Source organism: Entelurus aequoreus, linkage group LG22, assembly GCF_033978785.1.
Source record: "Entelurus aequoreus isolate RoL-2023_Sb linkage group LG22, RoL_Eaeq_v1.1, whole genome shotgun sequence".
NCBI lineage: Eukaryota > Metazoa > Chordata > Actinopteri > Syngnathiformes > Syngnathidae > Entelurus > Entelurus aequoreus.
In genome coordinates, this window is record NC_084752.1 from 14,098,522 (window position 1) to 14,119,994 (window position 21,473).

General features: G+C 37.8%; 2 protein-coding genes across 2 annotated transcripts in view; both read left to right on the forward strand.

The window, feature by feature from the left end:
- kdm2aa (lysine (K)-specific demethylase 2Aa) overlaps nucleotides 1-9,463 on the forward strand; it is a 49,705-nt gene extending 40,242 nt beyond the window's left edge. The window contains 3 exon segments of the mRNA XM_062032414.1: nucleotides 3,841-3,987; nucleotides 4,053-4,271; nucleotides 8,998-9,463. Coding sequence (XP_061888398.1) covers nucleotides 3,841-3,987; nucleotides 4,053-4,271; nucleotides 8,998-9,179 — 548 coding nt within the window. The 3' untranslated portion in view covers nucleotides 9,180-9,463.
- Nucleotides 9,464-14,050: 4,587 nt separating this feature from the next.
- On the forward strand, nucleotides 14,051-21,473 carry spcs3 (signal peptidase complex subunit 3). Its single transcript, XM_062033497.1, has 5 exons — nucleotides 14,051-14,327; nucleotides 17,086-17,159; nucleotides 17,745-17,821; nucleotides 18,363-18,478; nucleotides 19,938-21,473. The coding sequence occupies exons 1-5, from the start codon at nucleotides 14,185-14,187 to the stop codon at nucleotides 20,068-20,070; spliced, it is 543 nt and encodes a 180-aa protein (XP_061889481.1). The 5' UTR covers nucleotides 14,051-14,184; the 3' UTR covers nucleotides 20,071-21,473.

A 21,473-nucleotide genomic window follows, 5' to 3' on the forward strand; every position in this document is an offset into this window, starting at 1 on the left:
CGGCCACCGCTGCTGCTCACTGCTCCTCTCACCTCCCAGGGGGTGGAACAAGTGGATGGGTCAAATTCAGTGGATAATTTAACCACACCTAGTGTGTGTGTCTATCAGTGGTACTTTTACTTTAATTAGTGTGTGTTCTTTTCTGGTTGCTATGCCTAAATATTACTACAAAGACCTGGTTGTGCAAATAAACTAACGTCATGTTAAGACCTAGTAATAAATATTGTGATTGTTGGTCCAATTCACCTTTTTTTTGTTGTTGATTTTCATAACAGAAAGTAAAAGTGTAGTGGTTTTTGTTTTACAGGAAAGCCAAGTGCTTTATTCGACACGGTTGACCACATTATAACGTCTTTGTCGATATTCGTTAGCAGTGCATTAAGAAAATATCATAAAGTGTATTATTAAAATAGATGAATAAATCTCTCGTAGGCTCAACAGCATATACTGAATCTCGATATTGCAAACAAAAATTGGTTAACAGGGACATTTACAGCTAAATAATGAGACAAAATATGAACTTCACACCATAAAAACAACTACAGACATGAATTGTAGAAGAGATTAATATTAGTAGCAGTAAATCAACTGCAAACAAACTCATGATTTTTCTCATTAGCGTCACGATCACCGCAGCACGGCACTCATTATGTCAATCAATTATAATAATAATAATAATACCTGAGATTTATATAGCGCTTTTCTAAGTACCCAAAGTCGCTTTACATGTAGAACCCATCATTCATTCACACCTAATTATGTTACTTAGCGATGCACAGGTAAGTCCAACTTTGTCTTTCACGGATGAATGCTTAATTTTTGGAACCTTCCAGGTGTACACTATATTGCTAAAAGTATTTGGCCACCTACCTTGACTCACATATGAACTTGAAGTGCCATCCCATTCCTAACCCAGAGGGTTCAATATGATGTCAGTCCAAGTTTTGCAGCTATTATAGCTTCAACTCTTCACAAGGTTGCTGAGTGTGTTTATAGGAATTTTCGAATATTCTTCCAAAAGCGCATTGGTGAGGTCACACACTGATGTTGGTCGAGAAGGCCTGGCTCTCAGTCTCCAATCTAATTCATCCCAAAGGTGTTCTATCGGGTTCAGGTCAGGACTCTGTGCAGGCCAGTCAAGTTCATCCATACCAGACTCTGTCATCCATGTCTTTATGGACCTTGCTTTGTGCACTGGTGCACAGTCATGTTGGAAGAGGAAGGGGCCCGCTCCAAACTGTTCCCACAAGGTTGGGAGCATGGAATTATCCAAACTGTTTTGGTATCCTGAAGCATTCAAAGTTCCTTTCACTGGAACTAAGGGGCCAAGCTCAACTCCTGGAAAAACAACCCCACACCATAATTCCTCCTCCACCAAATTTCACACTCTGCACAATGCAGTCCGAAATGTACTGTTCTCCTGGCAACCTCCAAACCCAGACTCGTCCATCAGATTGCCAGATGGAAAAGCGTGATTCATCACTCCAGAGAACGCATCTCCACTGCTCTAGAGTGCAGTTGCGACGTGCTTTACACCACTGCATTGAACTTGGTGATGTATGGCTTAGATGCAGCTGCTCTGCCATGGAAACCCATTCCATGAAGCTCTCTGCGTACTGTACGTGGGCTAATTGGAAGGTCACATGAAGTTTGGAGCTCTGTAGCAACTGACTGTGCAGAAAGTCGGCGACCTCTTTGCACTATGCGCTTCAGCATCCGCTGACCCCTCTCTTGTCAGTTTACGTGGCCTTCCACTTCGTGGCTGAATTGCTGTTGTTCCCAAACTCTTCCATTTTCTCATAATAAAGCTGACAGTTGAATTTGGAATATTTAGGAGCAACTGACTGTGCAGAAAGTCAGCGACCTCTTTGCACTATGCGCTTCAGCATCCGCTGACCCCTCTCTGTGTCAGTTTACGTGGCCTACCACTTGGTGGCTGAGTTGCTGTTGTTCCCAAACTCTTCCATTTTCTCATAATAATGCCGACAGTTGAATTTGGAATATTTAGGAGCGAGGAAATTTCACGACTGGAGTTGTTGCACAGGTGGCATCCTATGACAGTTCCACGCTGGAAATCACTGAGCTCCTGAGAGCGGCCCATTCTTTCACAAATGTTTGTAGAAACAGTCTCCATGCATAAGTGCTTGATTTTATACACCTGTGGCCGGGCCAAGTGATTACACCTGATTCTGATCATTTTGATGGGTGGCCAAATACTTTTGGCAATATAATGTATATACATGATGTGCCTCAAATATTTTTTTCTCTAAATACCATAATTGTCAAATGAAGTGAGGTTGTAGCGAGCAGTAACCTCTTGGTGATATTTTTGGTTTAAATCATTAAAACAATATTTTTCTTAAGAGTGTATAAATCCACTATCCCATTGTAAATATTTTTTTCATGATCGCTTATACACTACCGTTCAAAAGTTTGGGGTCACATTGAAATGTCCTTATTTTTGAAGGAAAAGCACTGTACTTTTCAATGAAGATAATTTAAACTAGTCTTAACTTTAAAGAAATACACTCTATACATTGCTAATGTGGTAAATGACTATTCTAGCTGCAAATGTCTGGTTTTTGGTGCAATATCTACATAGGTGTATAGAGGCTGATTTCCAGCAACTATCACTCCAGTGTTCTAATGGTACAATGTGTTTGCTCATTGGCTCAGAAGGCTAATTGATGATTAGAAAACCCTTGTGCAATCATGTTCACACATCTGAAAACAGTTTAGCTCGTTACATAAGCTACAAGACTGACCTTCCTTTGAGCAGATTTGAGTTTCTGGAGCATCACATTTGTGGGGTCAATTAAACGCTCAAATGGCCAGAAAAAGAGAACTTTCATCTGAAACTGGACAGTCTATTCTTGTTCTTAGAAATTAAGGCTATTCCACAAAATTGTTTGGGTGACCCCAAACTTTTGAACGGTAGTGTATATTTGCATCTAAACCTTTCAAAATACGCCCAAATCTGCACTGATTCAGGTAAATAAACAGTAGCCTAAAGGGACTCTAGACCATCGCCTGAAACCTGATAATACCCGGATTTGGCTCTAGGTCCCAGCTATTGATGTTTTACTCGTTTTATATCGCAAAGACTGAAAAGTACATGACAGTAAAAGCACATACTAATAGATCATTATTAAATTACTGTACTGTTTTCACTTTAAAAAAAAAATATAATTACAGAAAGAAACACCATCAAAGGCTTCATTATTGTCTGTTGTCTGTTCTGTCGTACACAAGTTGCAGACATTCTTTGCGTGTGTTTTACGCTTGAAAAGTGTCTGTCCGTCTTAAACATTTATGTTCCAACACATTTTCCCTCGCACGATAATAGCTTTTGTGAACTGTTGAGAGCATCCTATAGTGGTGGAGATTATCATCACACTTTAATATCTCTGTCATGTAAATGCTGCCTCTGCAAATGTGAATCTGTTCCTAATTGTTTTACCCTGAATAAATAAAGGTTAAATACATATACAAATACATGTACACTAGGAAATTAGGTGGTTGCTAAATGTGTTGAATGCTACATTATCCAGAAGGCTCAGCGTTGCAAACTGGAACAGAAAGTAGGTTTGAGCCGTTTAGGCAATAAAGAGTTGACATATTGACATGTGCCCTTGAGCGATGCTCAGAGAAAAAATAGAGTTGCAAAAATGTGTGGGGAAGTTGAGGGCTTTGTACAAAGTTGCGAGGCTTCACATAATTTGGAGGGATAGGTTGAATTTGCGTGAATTGGCGCGATTGTGACATGGTGAAATCCTGGAAGAAGTGATGAACATGCATGTTGCAGATCCTGCTGCCTAACCCCTCAGTCTGGTACTCTAGGTCTTCGTGAATTAAGGCTTGCTGGATTGTCGTGGTCGTGCCTGTCAGCTCTAGCCTCCCCCACCACGCCCCACCTTCGACTGCTAGACCTGCGCTGGTGTGAAGGAATTAAAGATGATCAAATCAAAGAGCTCCTCACCCAACATGGTCAGTTCCAACAGAAGGTGCTCAAAGGTTTTCTTCTCTTCATAACGTGTTTTGTTTTGTCTCAGGCTCGGAGTCTTCTCGCTGCAGACTGAAGAACATGCTGACATTGCACCTTTCCGGTCTGGAGATCAGCGAGTCCACCGTGAGGCTGCTACAGCGTCATATGCCACACCTGGAGAAGCTCGACCTGGCTCACTGCAAGGACATAACAGATTCCTCTGTAGCACTGCTGGCTGCGGGGGGCACTCAGACACGCAACCACCTTAGTGAACTCACTCTCACAGGTGCCTTATTTTTTTATTGTCCTACTCCGTCACCACTCTACTGAGCCAGTTCATTATAAATCTTGATATATTGCAGCCTCTTGCGATATATGATAATAGAAGCATTTCAAAAGGGTTGCAAAGGCTCCAAATTTGGCTGCTGACGTACGCAGTAACATATTGCATCATTTCCAGTTATATAGTTTTCTGAAAAGTATTATTAATCTACTGTTTAATTTACTGTTAATATCTGCTTACTTTCTCTTGTAACATAATTCCATCCACACTTCTGTTAAAAGTTAATACGCACTTATTCTTATGTTGTTTTAATACTTTTACATTAGTTTTGGTTCACACTTTATTTATTTATTTACATAATTTAAAATTTGCCTGAGGGAAATGTCCTGAAGGAATCAATAAAGTACTATCTACTATCTACTACAAATTTGGCAATGGAGCTGTCAAATACCAAGTAGTTACAGGGGCAGTATTGGTAATTCCAATGCTGATACTTAAAATGTTTTCAGTATCATTAAATTATTACAATGTTGATCACAACTATAATCCGACAAAAACACTAGATGGCAACATTTATATTAAAGTCAATAGTGCAAAATGACTAAACAAAAACAAAAACTGCTATTAGCTCTTTTTTTCTGAGTTTGTAAATAACAATAAGGACAAAAAAATATATTATGATTAAAAATATCGGACTGTCAATATTTGTATCTATGCGCCCACCCCGTTTACATTGAAGAGCACTAGCTTAATGGTTAGCTATCCTTTTTTTTTATATCCTCCTACGGTGTGTAGTGTAGCATGTTTATCTATTCCTAGTCCTCCGGTGATAATGATCCTCGTAAGAAACACTGTTTATTTGCTGCTTTGGCAGCGAAGATGAGTGATTTAGAAGTTGCACTGTGGAGGGGCGTTAGCAGCTTGCTAGTGAGAATGCTACAGTGCGTTGAGAACGTGTCTGTGAGCTTGTCGCTGTCAAATTTGATATAGCAATAGCGCTAAAAGCTTTATTGTCTGCCCAATCAATTATATGATCTATATCGCACAACCATAATTTGCACGTCTTTTTAAAAGGCTATGAATCAAATGTTTAACTCACTTAAGTAGGGCAACCATTCTTTTTCTGCTTTTCTCCAGCAAAATGCGTCTAGCAGAATTTTACTCAACTCCGTCAGCATTTTTAATGGATTGAAAACAAAAGTTTTCATAAACATGTGTACAGTATGCATTGGGGTACTTCAGTACACTTCCTGGATGCTCTGACTGTAGTGTGATTGACCTTTTCAGCTAATCACTGGACAATCTCTATAGCAGCACCACAGATCAGTTGTCATGTGACAAGATTAATTAATTGCGTAATTTGCATATTTGGCCATGACATGAGGCATGTCCATGTAATTTTCTGGACCCTGCGTCAGACAAAAAGTGAGCAAGAAACATGAAATGCAGAAACAATTTTGAATAGGAATTAGGGCTGCAACTAACGATTAATTTGATAATCGATTAATCTGTCGATTATTGCTTCGATTAATAAGCGGATAAAAGAGACAAATTACATTTCTATCCTTTCCAGTATTTTATTGGAAAAAAAACAGCATACTGGCACCATACTTATTTTGATTATTGTTTCTCAGCTGTTTGTAAATATTGCAGTTTATAAATAAAGGTTTAAAAAAAATAAAAAATAAAACATTTTTTTAATTCAAAAAAATAAAATAAAAACCTCATAGCATAGATCCAACGAATCGATGACTAAATTAATCGGCAACTATTTTAATATTCGATTTTAATCGATTTAATCGATTAGTTGTTCCAGCCCTAATAGGAATAAAAATCCATCCATCCATCTTTTACCGCTTGTCCCTTTCGGGATCGCGGGGGTGCTGGAGCCCATCTCAGCTGCATTTTTTAAAATATTTTTTTATGCTCCACTGACTAAGTGCTGATACATCCAGGTTCGTGGTTGAGAAGATCAATAAGCTCTTTCATGTTAAAGTCTCCAAAAATGTCCAAAAAGAGCAGAAAGACTCACTAGAACGCTAGTCACTTTTATGCAATCAACTGCTTTGTCTTTTGATTGTTTGTCAGACCAGGGGCCTCATTTAACAAGCTTGCTTCTGCACAAAGACTTGGTGTATGCCCTTTTTCCACGGCAGAGATGCGATGTATCAAAACTGACTTTGCTGTGAAAATGTGCACTGCCTCACGCCAACTTCATGGCTAACATACGCACAATTCTACAGGCTGTGGATACTTTAGCGGCACACAGAGGCGGTCGTTCGAACTTTGCCAAGATTTGACTTAACCAATGTAAAAAAGGTTGAGGCATGGACAGAAAATTAACTTTTTAGCCAATGCATTTAATGCTTCATATTCATATTTGTAAGGACATATGGTAAATTATCTAGGCGATCATTTTGCCACCTATTGCTGTCGATACATGTTCCAGCGGGTGGTCGCTGCACACTGGCACCGGAGACCAGGGAGGATGTCACATATATAACTGCTACCAACAAGAGTCAAAAGTACTTACCGTATTTTTCGGAGTATAAGTCGCACCGGCCGAAAATGCATAATAAAGAAGGAAAAAAACATATATAAGTCGCACTGGAGTATAAGTCGCATTTTTTGGGAAAATTTATTTGATAAAACCCAACACCAAGAATAGACATTTGAAAGGCAATTTAAAATACATAAAGAATAGTGAACAACAGGCTGAATAAGTGTACGTTATATGAGGCATAAATAACCAACTGAGAACGTGCCTGGTATGTTAACGTAACATATTATGGTAAGAGTCATTCAAATAACTATAACATATAGAACATGCTATACGTTTACCAAACAATCTGTCACTCCTAATCACTAAATCCGATGAAATCTTATACGTCTAGTCTCTTACGTGAATGAGCTAAATAATATTATTTGATATTTTACGGTAATGTGTTAATAATTTCACACATAAGTCGCTCCTGAGTATAAGTCGCACCCCCGGCCAAACTATGAAAAAAGTGCGACTTATAGTCCGAAAAATACGGTACTATCCTTTGTGATATGCTGGCTAGGGATGGGCGATATGGACGAAAAAGTATATCTTGATATATTTTTACTTAAACTCGATATTTGATAAATATCTCAATAGATTTTCGGGTGAACGTATATTCATTTTTGAGCGAGATTCAGTGAAATTGAACGTTAATGACAACTGTACTGTAAACAGTCAGTGGCACTTTTATTAACCCGGTTAGTTAAGATGGGTATTAACAGCACAGAAAATAAACTGTTTAAGTAGCACAGAATTACATAACATAAACAAAATACAAAAATTGTATTTCTACGTAAAATAAATAACATAGCTGTGCAAATAATACAAATGTATCAAACTCAGATAAAAAATACATTTTCAGGCAGGCACTTTTTAATTCCCAGTCGACGATGTAATGGACTGTCACACACGTACGATTCTGGTCAGCGCCAAGTAAGTGACTTGACTTAATTGTGCGGCTATGATCTTCCTCACTTCGGCATACATTTTTGGCAGCATTTCTCGTGCCAAATATGCCCGGCTTGGCAACTGGAGAAGAGTTTTGATTTGGGCTTACATGGTAAACAACTCAAATGAATGTTTTATCCAGACGCATACATTTGTCCAAATGTGGCCAAGTAGACACATTGTGGGTTTCCTGGACGTCGTCTACATCGCTAAAAGAAAAGTCTAAAGAAGAGAATCCCTCTGCCATCTTCCACTAGTTTTTTTTTATATATAAATCGCCCCTTTGAATATTCCCTCTTCTCTTCTACGACTCTCTCGTCATCATTTGGGATGTCTGTTGTGATTTCTCTTCCTGGTTCGATGACCCACCCTATCTTGCCTCTGATTGGCCTGTCCCTAATGTTTTGCCCTAATCTCAACCAATCGTGACTCATCATAGTAAACAACCAACCAATCATGGATGTTCTTATATGTGCAAACACGTCTTGGAAAGAGGAAGGGGAGGGGTTTAGTCGGCCATGGAGTGTTGAGAGGAAGTGAGAAGCGGGGGAGAACAAGGAACACAACAAATTAGCGGATTTTTGGTCATTTTAACGTCAAATAAATTATATCGATATTACGATATTTTCTTAATTTGATTCAATTCTTAATCTTGTTTAAAAATATATCGATATATCTTACAAACTCGATATATCGTCCAGCCCTAATGCTGGCATGTTTACATTTAAACGACTGCAAGATTACATAAAACGTGCAGCACTTAAGCAATATGAGTTGCGTTTTTAAAAGGGGGTGTGATCTGGGCGTGCCATGTCAAGCCAACTCCTAAAATCAAATCCACGTTGATTGCGAGGTAAAAAAAAGTGCTTGGCTTTGAATACATCTGAATTTTTACTGGTGTGGGTAGTTTTCTGGATGTGAACGTATGTCTTATTTTAGTAGGAACGCCACGCAACTCTCGTTACATGAGGCCCCAGGTGCAAACGAAGCGTAATCACGATGCCATCTACTCAACGGAGTTGGAGCAACGGGCTACATATACAGACAGTCCCGTCGTAATGTGTTTATGAGCAAAATCTTTTCTTTCATGGATGTATGAAACACAGACACTTTTATTATAACTAACTGCCAACTGAATGACAAGTGAATGCTAGCAATACTTTAGTTCCATATGGTGGATGTTTATAGGTCGATTTAGATGTGAGTAATAACCAAAACAATGATTTGTCTGATCAGGTTGCTGCCAGCTGACAGATGGATGTATGTCGTACCTGAAGAGACTGTCCTCTTTGGCTCTTCTGGACTTGAGAGGCTGCACGAGCATCAGCATGCAAGCCTGCAACGCCTTCATCGCTGACCAGTCGCACGCCGCCGTGTACTGCATGATGGAGGACAGGCTCATCCAGTGTCTCGTCTAACACATCACAACATGCGTCCCAGAACTACTGCAAGGTTTGTAGTTCAACATGCACTCCAAGCAACTGAAGTAGAAGACAAGTATTGTTATGTATTGCCTATGAAAGACTGAGATACTTTTAAAGCATCATGGGAAAGGACTGGAACGCCCTTGTCTGTGGACGACGCTGACTCGGTCGTTGTAAAAAAACTTGGGACATTGTCTTGATTGTTATCTGGATGCCATTTTTACAAAATGTAATTAAAGTGGGAATCATTGTGTGCTATATTATTATGCAAGTGATTTAAAATGGGTTTGATTTTTAACACTATGCTGTGTTTGATTTAGAAGATATGGGCAAGGTCTACCAGGGCCTCACGCTGCATGTGACCAGGCTTGATAACCACCCTTGGACCCAGTGCCTCAACACAGTGGTAATAATAATGATAATAATAATAGATTTTATTTTTAAAAAGCACTTTACGTTGAGCAAACAACCTCAAAGTGCCACAGTGTAAAAAAAAAAAAAAAAAAAAAAGTAATAATAATAATAAAAGATAATAAAAACAAATAAAATATAAAACCAGAAACAGCCCAACAGCTAGAACCAGCATGCATATCTATAAAAATCTATTAAAAGGCTTTTTTAAAAAGATGGGTTTTTAAGCCTTTTTTAAAAGCATCCACAGTCTGAGGTGCCCTCAGGTGGTCAGGGAGAGCGTTCCACAGACTGGGAGCAGCGGAGCAGAAAGCCCGGTCTCCCATAGTTTGTAGCTTTGTCCTTGGAGGTTGGAGGAGGTTAGCCTGTTTGGAGTGGAGGTGTCATGTGGAGGATTTGGGGGTGAGCAGTTCTTTAAGGTCCAATGCAATGTGTTGAGCGGGTGTCGGGTGGTCTGGTCAGTGGGCACCCAACCAGGTCTCGGGACATTGAACAGCACCTCTGTGGCCAGGCAAGTGTGGTGGATTTTCCAGAGCTTAAACAGCAACAAAAGTGAATTTAGTACAAAAAGTTTATTTACCCATTATCAAGTCAGATTGAGCTGTCCATGCAGACACACAACGTCCTCCGGAGGACACACAAAAGCAATCAATCTCGAGTCCCGGTCTCCTGCCATTTTTATCTGTTGGTTCGTGCGTCACAGTTCTTTCTCGTGCGTCATTTGTTTTTGCAACATCCTTGGATTCCTTAATCATACTTCAACAATCAAAACATTCTGTAGACAGGTTGGCACGACTTAATATTCACTTTTGTCCCACACCCGGCGACACAGAATAGAAGAGAAATTAAATGAGCATACATTCTTGACAGACATGAAATATAGGTCAAAGGTCAGAAATTCTACTACACAAGAACCTGAGCTTGTGGGTGGGCTTTGGAGGGTCTAACGAGATGTACTGTAGTACCCACAGCAACAACTCCTTGACAGGGTCCGTGAAGTAAAAACCGGAGATCAGACTATTCTTTGTTCCCCAGAGCAGGGTTGGATAGCATCCTTGCCCGGGACTTCACCCAAGTGTGTGTTGTTGTTACCTGTGCTTACCACAGTCCATCTCAAACATCATGTCGTTTAGTGCACCTTAGTCTGTCACCTTGGCCCTGGACACAGCACAGGTTGTGGAACGATCATCCCTGTGGTAGTAGTGCTGTAATTTCTGGACTACTGACCACCAAAATATTATCCGCGCCCACTAAATTTTTGGACAAATTTTTAGATGTACACGTTGAAACATGAAACGTTTGCACAGGCGCTTGTGTTCTTTCACAAATTGACCAAAAGACGCTGCATGTAACACGGCATACAGTAATTAGCGTACCGGAGAAGTCATTGGACGCTATCTTCATCCTCCTTCTGCTCACTGAAACTGCTGAAGTCGTCTTATTCGTTGTCTGAAAATTGCTTTATCCGATATTTTCTCAGCCTCGTTTTCCCTTTTGCTTTAAGTCTAAGCGCAAATTTGACACCATTTCCACATTCACTCACACATTCACACACTGATGGCGGGAGCTGCTGTGCAAGGCCCTAACCACGACCCATCAGGAGCAAGGGTGAAGCGTCTCGCTCAAGGACACAACGGACGTGACGAGGTCGGTAGAAGGTGGGGATTGAACCTGGAACCCTCAGGTTGCTGGCACGGCCACTCTCTCAACCGCGACACGCCGTCCCCCCGTTGTTGTTTTTATAGTGTGTTAATGTATATGGAAAAATGGTACATACGTTTTTTGTACGACAAAAAAATGGCAGCTCAATCCCCAGAATTTTACCTTAAAATCTATCCATTTTTAGAGTGTACGATTTGATTATAAGTCAAGCATATATTGTATTTATTTTTATTTTAACAAACTTTTTTTTGGAATGTAATATTTTGCTGCATTATTAGATACAATTAAAGTTTAAAACATATGAAATTGCACGCAGTACATGTTATTTTTAAATAGCAAAATGGAAAGAACAAATACCTTTAGTAAGAAAAGACAAAGTACTTAATTAACTCATATGTTTTCCAGGCTTTCATGGGCTACATGAAATGATGCAGCGTGCCAGGTCTGGCCCCCGGGCCTTGAGTTTGACACCTGTGCTCTATATTGACCATAAGTATGAATGCTTATGGCTCACCCAGGACCCGGTATAGAAAATATACACATGGATGATTTTAAATAATTAATTGGGGTATAAATAATAGACATAATATTTAAGAAACTGTTGATTTTTCTAAATAAATATGATGGTTTTAAATAATTGTTTTTTATTTTTTTATTTAGCAATGATTTTTTTTTACACAATTAATCGGAAGGTTTTAAAGAATCTACAAAAAGAATCAGATTTGAAAGAGTGACGAGCATGTTTGCATCGATGCTAATTGCAACTGCAATAATCTCCTGGTGTGTCTGCTTACCCATGTCAATCATTCTGTAAGGCTAATTGATTATTGGAAAGTACATATAACTATTGTATTGCACAACTACAAAAAAAGGAAGTGCTATATTGTAGCACAGTATCTGAAGCATCAGCAGGCGTTGTGCGTCCTATTTTTTGTCTTTTTACATTTCCTGTTTTGTACTTTTGTTCTGCCTTTTCACATTGTTTACTAATCTTGGTGTCTGAAAACAACAACATTTAATGACACCAGCAAGGTTGCCTAGTGGTAGTCATTAAGTATACGAATAGAAATTGATGATATTTTAACAATTCCAACATTATCAATATATATATAACATATAATAGTGCACAAAACCAAGGAGTTGGTCATCGACTTCAAGAAGATAATGAACCCTGTGGAGCCCATCAACATCCAGGGCTGGGAGGTGGCAGTAGTGGGGCAGGACAAGTACCTGGGAGTCCACTTGAACAGCAGACTGGACTGGAAGGACAACAGCAAAGCTGTGTACAAGAAGGGCATGAGGAAGCTTAGGTCCTTTAATGTGTGCAGCAAGCTGTTGGAGATCTTTTATCAGTCTGTTGTGGCCAGTGCCCTGTACTTTGCAGTGGTTTGTTGGGGGAGCAGCACCAGCATAAATGACTTAAACCAGATTGACAAACTGATCCGGAAAGCCGGCCAAACTATTGGCACGCAGTTGGAGGCGTTTGTGTCCGTGAGGGACAGGAGGACACTGGACAAACTGCTCGCCATCATGGACAATCCTGCCCACCCACTCCACCAACTGGCTCCTTCAGCTTCGTTCCCACAGTGTTCCATTCAAGAACTCCTTCATTCCGCACTCCACCCAGCTGTATAATCACTCGCCATACAGCAATAGATGATATCTGTCTATTACCTGACACCTTCTATGTTAGCTACCTCTCTTTGTTTATAATGTATATTTTCTGCTGGATCTACTCTCTATTTTATGCTGCAGCTGTTACATATACTGTAATATTGCACATTGCAATTGGGATTTGTCATATATTGTATATATTATATACAAATATAATGTAATATATCAGTATGTATTATATACTGTATATATAATATGTAAATATTACATATTTTATATTTTATATTGCTACTATGGTACATTTTTAGTCTACTTTATACCTTCATTATCCTTTCCATCCTTTGTAACTGAGCTACTGTGTGGAACAATTTCCCTTGTGGATCAATAACGTTTTTCTAAGTCTCGCACAATAGTGGCCTATTAAAATGATAAACAATCCAGTTATTTTTAGTCATTTTCAACCATATTTGATAGAACCGTCACGACTCAACTTCTGACAAGAAATGACGTCACTGTTTGGCTCCCCCTAGTGGTCGCTGATACGAATAAACAATTGTAACGTTTGCATTCAAGTTCATCGCTGATTCGCATAAAAATACAGCGATCGATAACATTAATATGAAATAACTCTTATCCCACAGAGATTTGGACATACATGTTATATGTTTTTTTTTAAATGTGGATGAATCTTACAGAACATTTAAGTATTTTATAACAACGTGATGAGGTGGTGACTTGTCCAGGGTGTACCGCGCCTCCACCCGAATATAGCTGATAGGCTCCAGCACCCCACGCGACCCCAAAGAGACAACCGGTAAAAAAAAATGGATGGATGGATGGACTATAATAAAAGAAACCATGTGGTGAATTAGTTAAAAGCCTCCTCGCCGCATGGTGGCAGACATGCAACAAAAGATCGACTAAAAAAACTTCCGCTTACTCATCGTTCAAAATGCACAAGCAAAAATATTTTAATGTACACAACCGGAAGTATGTTACATACCTCTCACCAGAGTAAAGGATCTGTTCTTTTTAATCTGGACAGATTTGGAGGTCTATACCCACTTAAAGCAAAAACATTTGTATTAATTCCAAAAGCCACATTTAAAGAACTAAGAAACGTTGACAATGCGGCAGAGGAAAATCCCACGTACCTTATTTGGTTTTATTTTGAAACACCTAGTAGGAAAGGTTTTTACATAGCAATGCCGGTGACATTTTGACATTTGTTCAGTGAATCGCTGCAAACGTTCACACAGTTGCGCTCACCAGTTTGACTATTTGACGTTTTGTTTGAAAACGTTTAGGAAAGATGAACACCGTTTTGTCGAGAGCGAACTCCCTTTTCGCCTTTTCTCTCAGCGTCATGGCAGCTTTAACATTTGGATGTTTCATCACCACGGCGTTTAAAGACAGAACAGTTCCTGTGGACGTCCGGGTTTCCAAAGTCATGCTGTAAGCCTTTTTTTAAATGTTCAATTTGTTCATAATAACTTCACATTAAATGTGATTTTCTTCCTAAACACCTGGACATAAAATGTCCCCATCATAGCTGGCTTTGGTCAGTTGGTGGTTAATTATTCACGTGTTTTAGATTATTGACTCAAAAGTGTTAATAATAATAATAATAATAATAGATTTTATTTCTAAAAGCACTTTACATTGAACAAACAACCTCCAAGTGCTACAGTGCATTGAAAAAACAACAACTCTAGAATCACAAATACCTTCCCCAACGAGTAAAATAAATAGTAAAATAAAATAATAACTAGAACAGCCTAATAGCTAGAACTAGCACACATATATCTAACAAAAGGCTTTTTCTTCTTTTTTTTAAAGAAGGGTTTATAAGCCTTTTTTAAAAGCATCCACAGTCTGTGGTGCCCACAGGTGGTCAGGGAAGAGCGTTCCACAGACTGGGGGCGGTGGAGCAGAAAGCCCGGTCTCCCATAGTTCGGAGCTTTGTCCTCGGAGGTTGGAGGAGGTTAGCCACAACAAACAACCTCCAAGTGCTACAGTGCATTGAAAAAACAACAACTCTAGAATCACAAATACCTTCTCCAACGAGTAAAATAAATAGTAAAATAAAATAACTAGAACAGCCTAATAGCTAGAACTAGCACACATATATCTAACAAAAGGCTTTTTCTTTTTTTTTTTAAAGAAGGGTTTATAAGCCTTTTTTAAAAGCATCCACAGTCTGTGGTGCCCACAGGTGGTCAGGGAAGAGCGTTCCACAGACTGGGGGCGGCGGAGCAGAAAGCCCGGTCTCCCATAGTTCGGAGCTTTGTCCTCGGAGGTTGGAGGAGGTTAGCCTGTCCGGAGCGGAGGTGTTGTGTGGAGGATTTGGGGGTGAGCAGTTCCATGGAGGCACTGGTGGGTTAGTAGGGAGACTTTGTATTCAATCCTGAGTGGAACAGGAAGCCAGTGAAGGGATTTGAGAATCGGTGTGATGTGGTCGTATTTCCGCACTCTCATCAGGATCCTAGCAGCACTATGTTGTATGTACTGCAACTTCTGGATGTTCTTGCTGGGGATCCCGACAAGAAGTGAGTTGCAGTAGTCGAGCCTGTTAGTAACTTAAATGCATTTGACACATGTGAGAAGTTAAAAATATTACATTTTATAGCGTGTAAAATCATTTTGTTGAGATATTTCTTATACAGTATTTTACCAGCGAAAGGGACAAGCGGTAGAAAAATTAATGGACATGGAGATGATGGTATTGTGAGTGTACTTTTTCAGTGCACTGTCAGTACCGGAAAACACAATCGGTCCACGCATGCGCCAAGTCTACGTCACTTCCTGTCAACTTGTTTTATGGCAGTGACGTTTGTGCCATGGTTTTCTTTTTTTTTAGATGTCTTTATTTTAATAACAATATTGTATTAAACAAAACAAACATTATTTAGTAATACAGTATTTATTTAGAAACTGTATGGATCTGTACAGAAACTCGATCTGCTCAGCAGCCCTATTTTTGTAGAATCTTGCCTATCATTGACAATCATTATGAGCGAATAACACATGTTTTTTTTAGGCTTTAAAAACAAAACAACAAAAAAACGCTCGCAAGATGCAGCTAATGGGAGTCAACTTTTTATGTACAGTACACGCCGCAAGCGTGTGTGTGTGTGTGTGTGTGTGTGTGTGTGTGTGTGTGTGTGTATGTATGTATATATATATATATATATATATATATATATATATATATATATATATATATATATATATATATATATATATATATATACATATGTATATACATATATATATACATACAGTACAGGCAAAAAGTTTGGACACACCTAATTAATTTTCTTTATTTTCATGACTATTTACATTGTAGATTGTCACTGAAGGCATCAAAACTATGACACCAGTGAAGTGAAAACCATTTCAGGTGACTACCTCTTGAAGCTCATCGAGAGAATGCCAAGAGTGTGCAAAACAGTAATTAGAGCAAAGGGTGACTATTTTTGAAGAAACTAGAATATAAAACATATTTTCGGTTATTTCACATTTTTTTGTTAAGTACATAATTCCACATGTGTTCATTCATAGTTTTGATGTCTTACACAACAGTATTTGTTGTGTATGTCATACAGTGTGATATGCAAATAAAATAGTGCAGGCTTTGTGCCAATGGTATAGTTCAAGAAAAGATTTGATGCAATCATGCAAGATTTTGTTAGATCGCGCTCCTGTAAACATTTGTGATTTAGGGATAAACACCTTCCACGCCACCCTGAGAAAACTGATGTTCAGATTTATATGTAGAGTGCAGAGGTTCGAGAATGATCTTATGATACAGATAACCAATCTTAGGTGTAGTTCTGTTCGGTACCAATCGTATATATGGAAACACTGGTATCTGTGCCTTTTTTATAATGTGTAGACGCATTTTTAAAGTTCATATATATATATATATATATATATATATATATTTATATATATATATATATATATATATATATATATATATATATATATATATATATTTATGTGTGTATATTTTTTTTTTATTAGATGCCTTTTACTGATTATTCACAAGCACGGTTTTTAATAGTATGTGATAATGCCTTTTATACTGTATTTTGTTTGTTTTATGTACTGTATGTGATTGTGTGTCTACTTGGACGTTGGAGTCTGCAATAAAGCTTGATTGACTCTCCTAATTGTTATTAAGCAGCCAATCTTTTCTGTCCCACAGGAAGAATGTTGATGACTTCACTGGACCCAGAGAGCGCAGTGATCTGGGTTTCATCACTTTTGACCTCTCAGCTGATATCCTTTGTCATAAACTCGCACCATTCCAGATTCGCACAGCATGTAGTATAATGAGGATGTTTTGAATGTTTCAATTATATTATAATACACTGATGAAAATAGGTATTAAGTAAAGTCTAGAAAGTCATTTGTATTAGACTTCCATCCCAATGCAAAATGTTATTTATGAATTATGACACCAATAGTAGTCTTTTTCCCAACAATTGTCTTGCTGATAGTCTGTAGTCCATTTCAGTCTTGCACTTGTCTACAATTTTGTCCTAGAGGTCCTCTGACACCTCTTTGGTCTTGCCCATGGTGATGAGACCGGTTCGAATGGAAGATACTGTTTCTGTGACAGGTGTCTTTTATCCGCATCATACATTGAGATTAGACATAGTTTCTTAAAAGGACAGGAATAATTTTTGTTTCATTGAAACAAAACCGGTCTCTGGAGGTCAGAGAGAATGCCTGCTAATAGGAATAAATTAATTTATAACTTATTCTTTATCTGTGAACTTAATTTTTGATAACCGTGATATTGTCTTTTTGTAGTTAAGTTGACCGTCAGAAATAATTGTACTTTTTCCTTAACTTTTGTACATTTGCAGCCTATTTTTGACTGGAACGTTAAACAGCTCTTTCTGTATTTGTCAGCGGAGTACACAACAAAAAGCAATGTAAGTTATTTTACCTCTTGAGAATTCCTCAGAATATGAAATTATTTATTTGAAGTGTGTGAATTGTTCTTGAGCGACAAAGCTCACAATGATGAAATGCTAATATCTACACTAATCTCAGGATTGATAAAGTCTTAAAACTAGGTAAGTCTTGTTATACTGATACCTGTGTGTATGGAGACAAGTCTTTGTTTTGTAAAAAAAATTTACCATTTGTAATCATTTCTGTTATTAATTGTTGCCTCATAACCTAATAGCTGAGTTGGCAGAAGTTATGTTTGTAATGAATATGTTGGGGGTTTTCTGGTACATTTTCCAATGGCACATGTTGTTTAAAGCATGTCATGTTTCTGCTATACAAATATACTGTAAGTAGGAAGATCAGAGTCCTTAACACAGTGTTAATTGCCAAGAAGCAGGCTACTCTTGTCTAGCAGGTGTAACAGCCTCCGCCTGAAAATGTTGACCATTTTTCAAGATAAAACATGCACCTGCCAAATGTTCTACTGCGAATAAATCTATGTGTGTGTGTATGTGTCAGTCTCTGAATCAGGTTGTACTCTGGGATAAGATTGTCCTTCGGGGTGAAAACAACAAACTGAACCTCAAAGACACCAAGTCAAAGTACTTCTTCTTCGATGATGGAAACGGGCTGAGGTAATCTGGCTTGTGTGCAAGTTTGTATCCAATATTTGTACAAATTGTGTGTCTAATTAATGCAAAACCTACCTTTTTAAAGATGAACTGTACTTGTTTTTTGATTTTGCCTATCATTTACGATCCCTATATGAGACAAGAACACACGTCTTTTTTTATGCATTCTAATTTGTTAAATTACGGAAAGTACGAGGTGGCTGACAATGAAGCTACTGGGATTCATATATTGCACCCATAAAGCCCTCTAAAAAACATTCAAAAACCGCCAACAATAGACCATTTACATGTCGTGATCTGCATATTAACAAATCATTAGCTTTGACTTTTAGTGGCGCCGTGATCAGAGAGGTAACTAGTAGCAGTGTCAAAAACAATCACCTTTTAATTAATCGCAATTCTTATTTGTAACAATTCTTAATCAATTCAAAAAATAAATCTATTTAAAATAATTATAATTTAAAAAAAGAAAATATGTATATATATATATATGTATATGTATGTATATATGTATGTATGTATGTATGTACACTACCGTTCAAAAGTTTGGGGTCACATTGAAATGTCCTTATTTTTGAAGGAAAAGCACTGTACTTTTCAATAAAGATAACTTTAAACTAGTCTTAACTTTAAAGAAATACACTCTATACATTGCTAATGTGGTAAATGACTATTCTAGCTGCAAATGTCTGGTTTTTGGTGCAATATCTACATAGGTGTATAGAGGCCCATTTCCAGCAACTATCACTCCAGTGTTCTAATGGTACAATGTGTTTGCTCATTGGCTCAGAAGGCTAATTGATGATTAGAAAACCCTTGTGCAATCATGTTCACACATCTGAAAACAGTTTAGCTCGTTACAGAAGCTACAAAACTGACCTTCCTTTGAGCAGATTGAGTTTCTGGAGCATCACATTTGTGGGGTCAATTAAACGCTCAAAATGGCCAGAAAAAGAGAACTTTCATCTGAAACTCGACAGTCTATTCTTGTTCTTAGGAATGAAGGCTATTCCACAAAATTGTTTGGGTGACCCCAAACTTTTGAACGGTAGTGTATGTATGTATGTATACAGTATGTATATATATATATATATTATATATATATATATATATATATATATATATATATATATATATATATATATATATATATATATATATATATATATATATATATATATATATATACCCCAAGAATCGAATGGAACTGTAATTGTGAGGTGCCCAATAATTCAGGGTAGCTTCGAAAAGTCCTACCTAAGAGGAACTCCGAAAGGTTTCTTCTAAATCTACCCGTGTAGTTTTTGGTGGAAACTCAGGGGGAACTTGTGGGAAAGTTCCTGTGGTGCAAAAGGGCCTAAATTTAATGGTCACTTTGCCAGAAAAAAACCAAATCATAGACATTTGTAATAATGACTCACAGGTTCTGTTACTGACATGACTTTGATTTCTGGGTCACCAGGGCCAACAAGAACATCACTCTGACGCTGTCCTGGAATGTCGTTCCCAACGCTGGAATACTGCCGCTTGTAGTTGGAAGTGGATATGTCAGTCTTCCCTTTCCAGATAAATATGAGATGACCAAGAGCTATTAGAAGCAAGGAAAATACCTTATTCACTCCCAGGCTTTGTATAATGACAGGCATACTGGTAATGCATTTTTTACCTCTCACACACTCATGAATGATGCTGGCTTTGGTGTTGGACTTATTACCAAAACAAGATAATATTAATACAAAACTCATAAAATATTGCCTTGAATTGAAGTGGAATACAGGATGTGTGTATTTGATTAGGTATTTGATGCAGGTTTTTCTCTGCTCACAAAAAAGGAGACACTCAGCAAGTTTTCAATGTTTAGTTATGAAAGTATCCAGCTTAATTTCCTCACACAGTTGTTTGTGTTTACAACTAAAGCACAGGCAGGAGGCCATCTTTTTACTTGGAGCATTATGAGACATCTTTTTAAACTTAAAGTTATCATGTTACAAACAATGTCAATACAAGTGAAGGAAAAGAAGAATTACCTTTTAGATAAGAATGTTGTTTTCAAAAACTTCTGAATTGCGTTTATTTTATTAAACTGAAAACTGCCTGTGGTCTTATGTTACGTTCTTGTGAGCTGAGCAAAAACAATCAGAAACTTTTTTCACATTTGAAATACATATTCTCATTCATTTTATTCCAAAGCCGTTGAATCGATCGCAATTGAACTGTTCAGATTGTCTTAGAACGGTGGATCTCAAACTTATTTTACCAAGTACCACCTCAGAAAAGACTTGGCTCTCCAAGTACCACCATTATGAACAACATTAAAATGCAGTAGCATAGTAGGCCTGAATATTCATTAAAAAACAAGTTTTATTTAACAACAATATAGTTATTATTTTGGGCCAAATTTTGGCTTTTGGAGTACCACTAGATCAGGAATGTCCAACGTTTTCATTGAGGGGCCACGTCGCAGTTATGGCTGCCATCAGAGGGCCGCTTGTAACAGCGAATAATGTATGAACTTGCCTCTGGATTTAATTATTAATTATATATACTGTTAAGTAGACTGTCGATTTTACTGTAAAATATTTTTGTATTTTTTTACAACATTTTTACTGTAAATGGAAAAACAGTACCACTGTTTTTTTTGGGGCGGGGGTTACGGAAAAAGCTGGCAGCTTAGTTGACAGAATTTTAGTGTTAAATTTGCATTGGTTTTTACAACATTATATTGTTAATGTAAAAACAGTACAAGTATTTTTTTTATTCTGCTGCCAGTTTTTCTACCGTAAAAACAAATGTACCGTCTTTCCATTTCCAATAATACACTGTTAAAAACAACAATTGTAGATTTTACAGTCAAAAACTGGCAGCTCAATTAACAGAATTTTAACGCAAAAAACAGTAGTAGTTTTTTTCAATTTACAGTAATATACTGTAAAGAACAAAGTAAAATGTATTGTAATTTGTATTAATTTGATGGGTAGTGTGCTGTTAAGTATTTTTA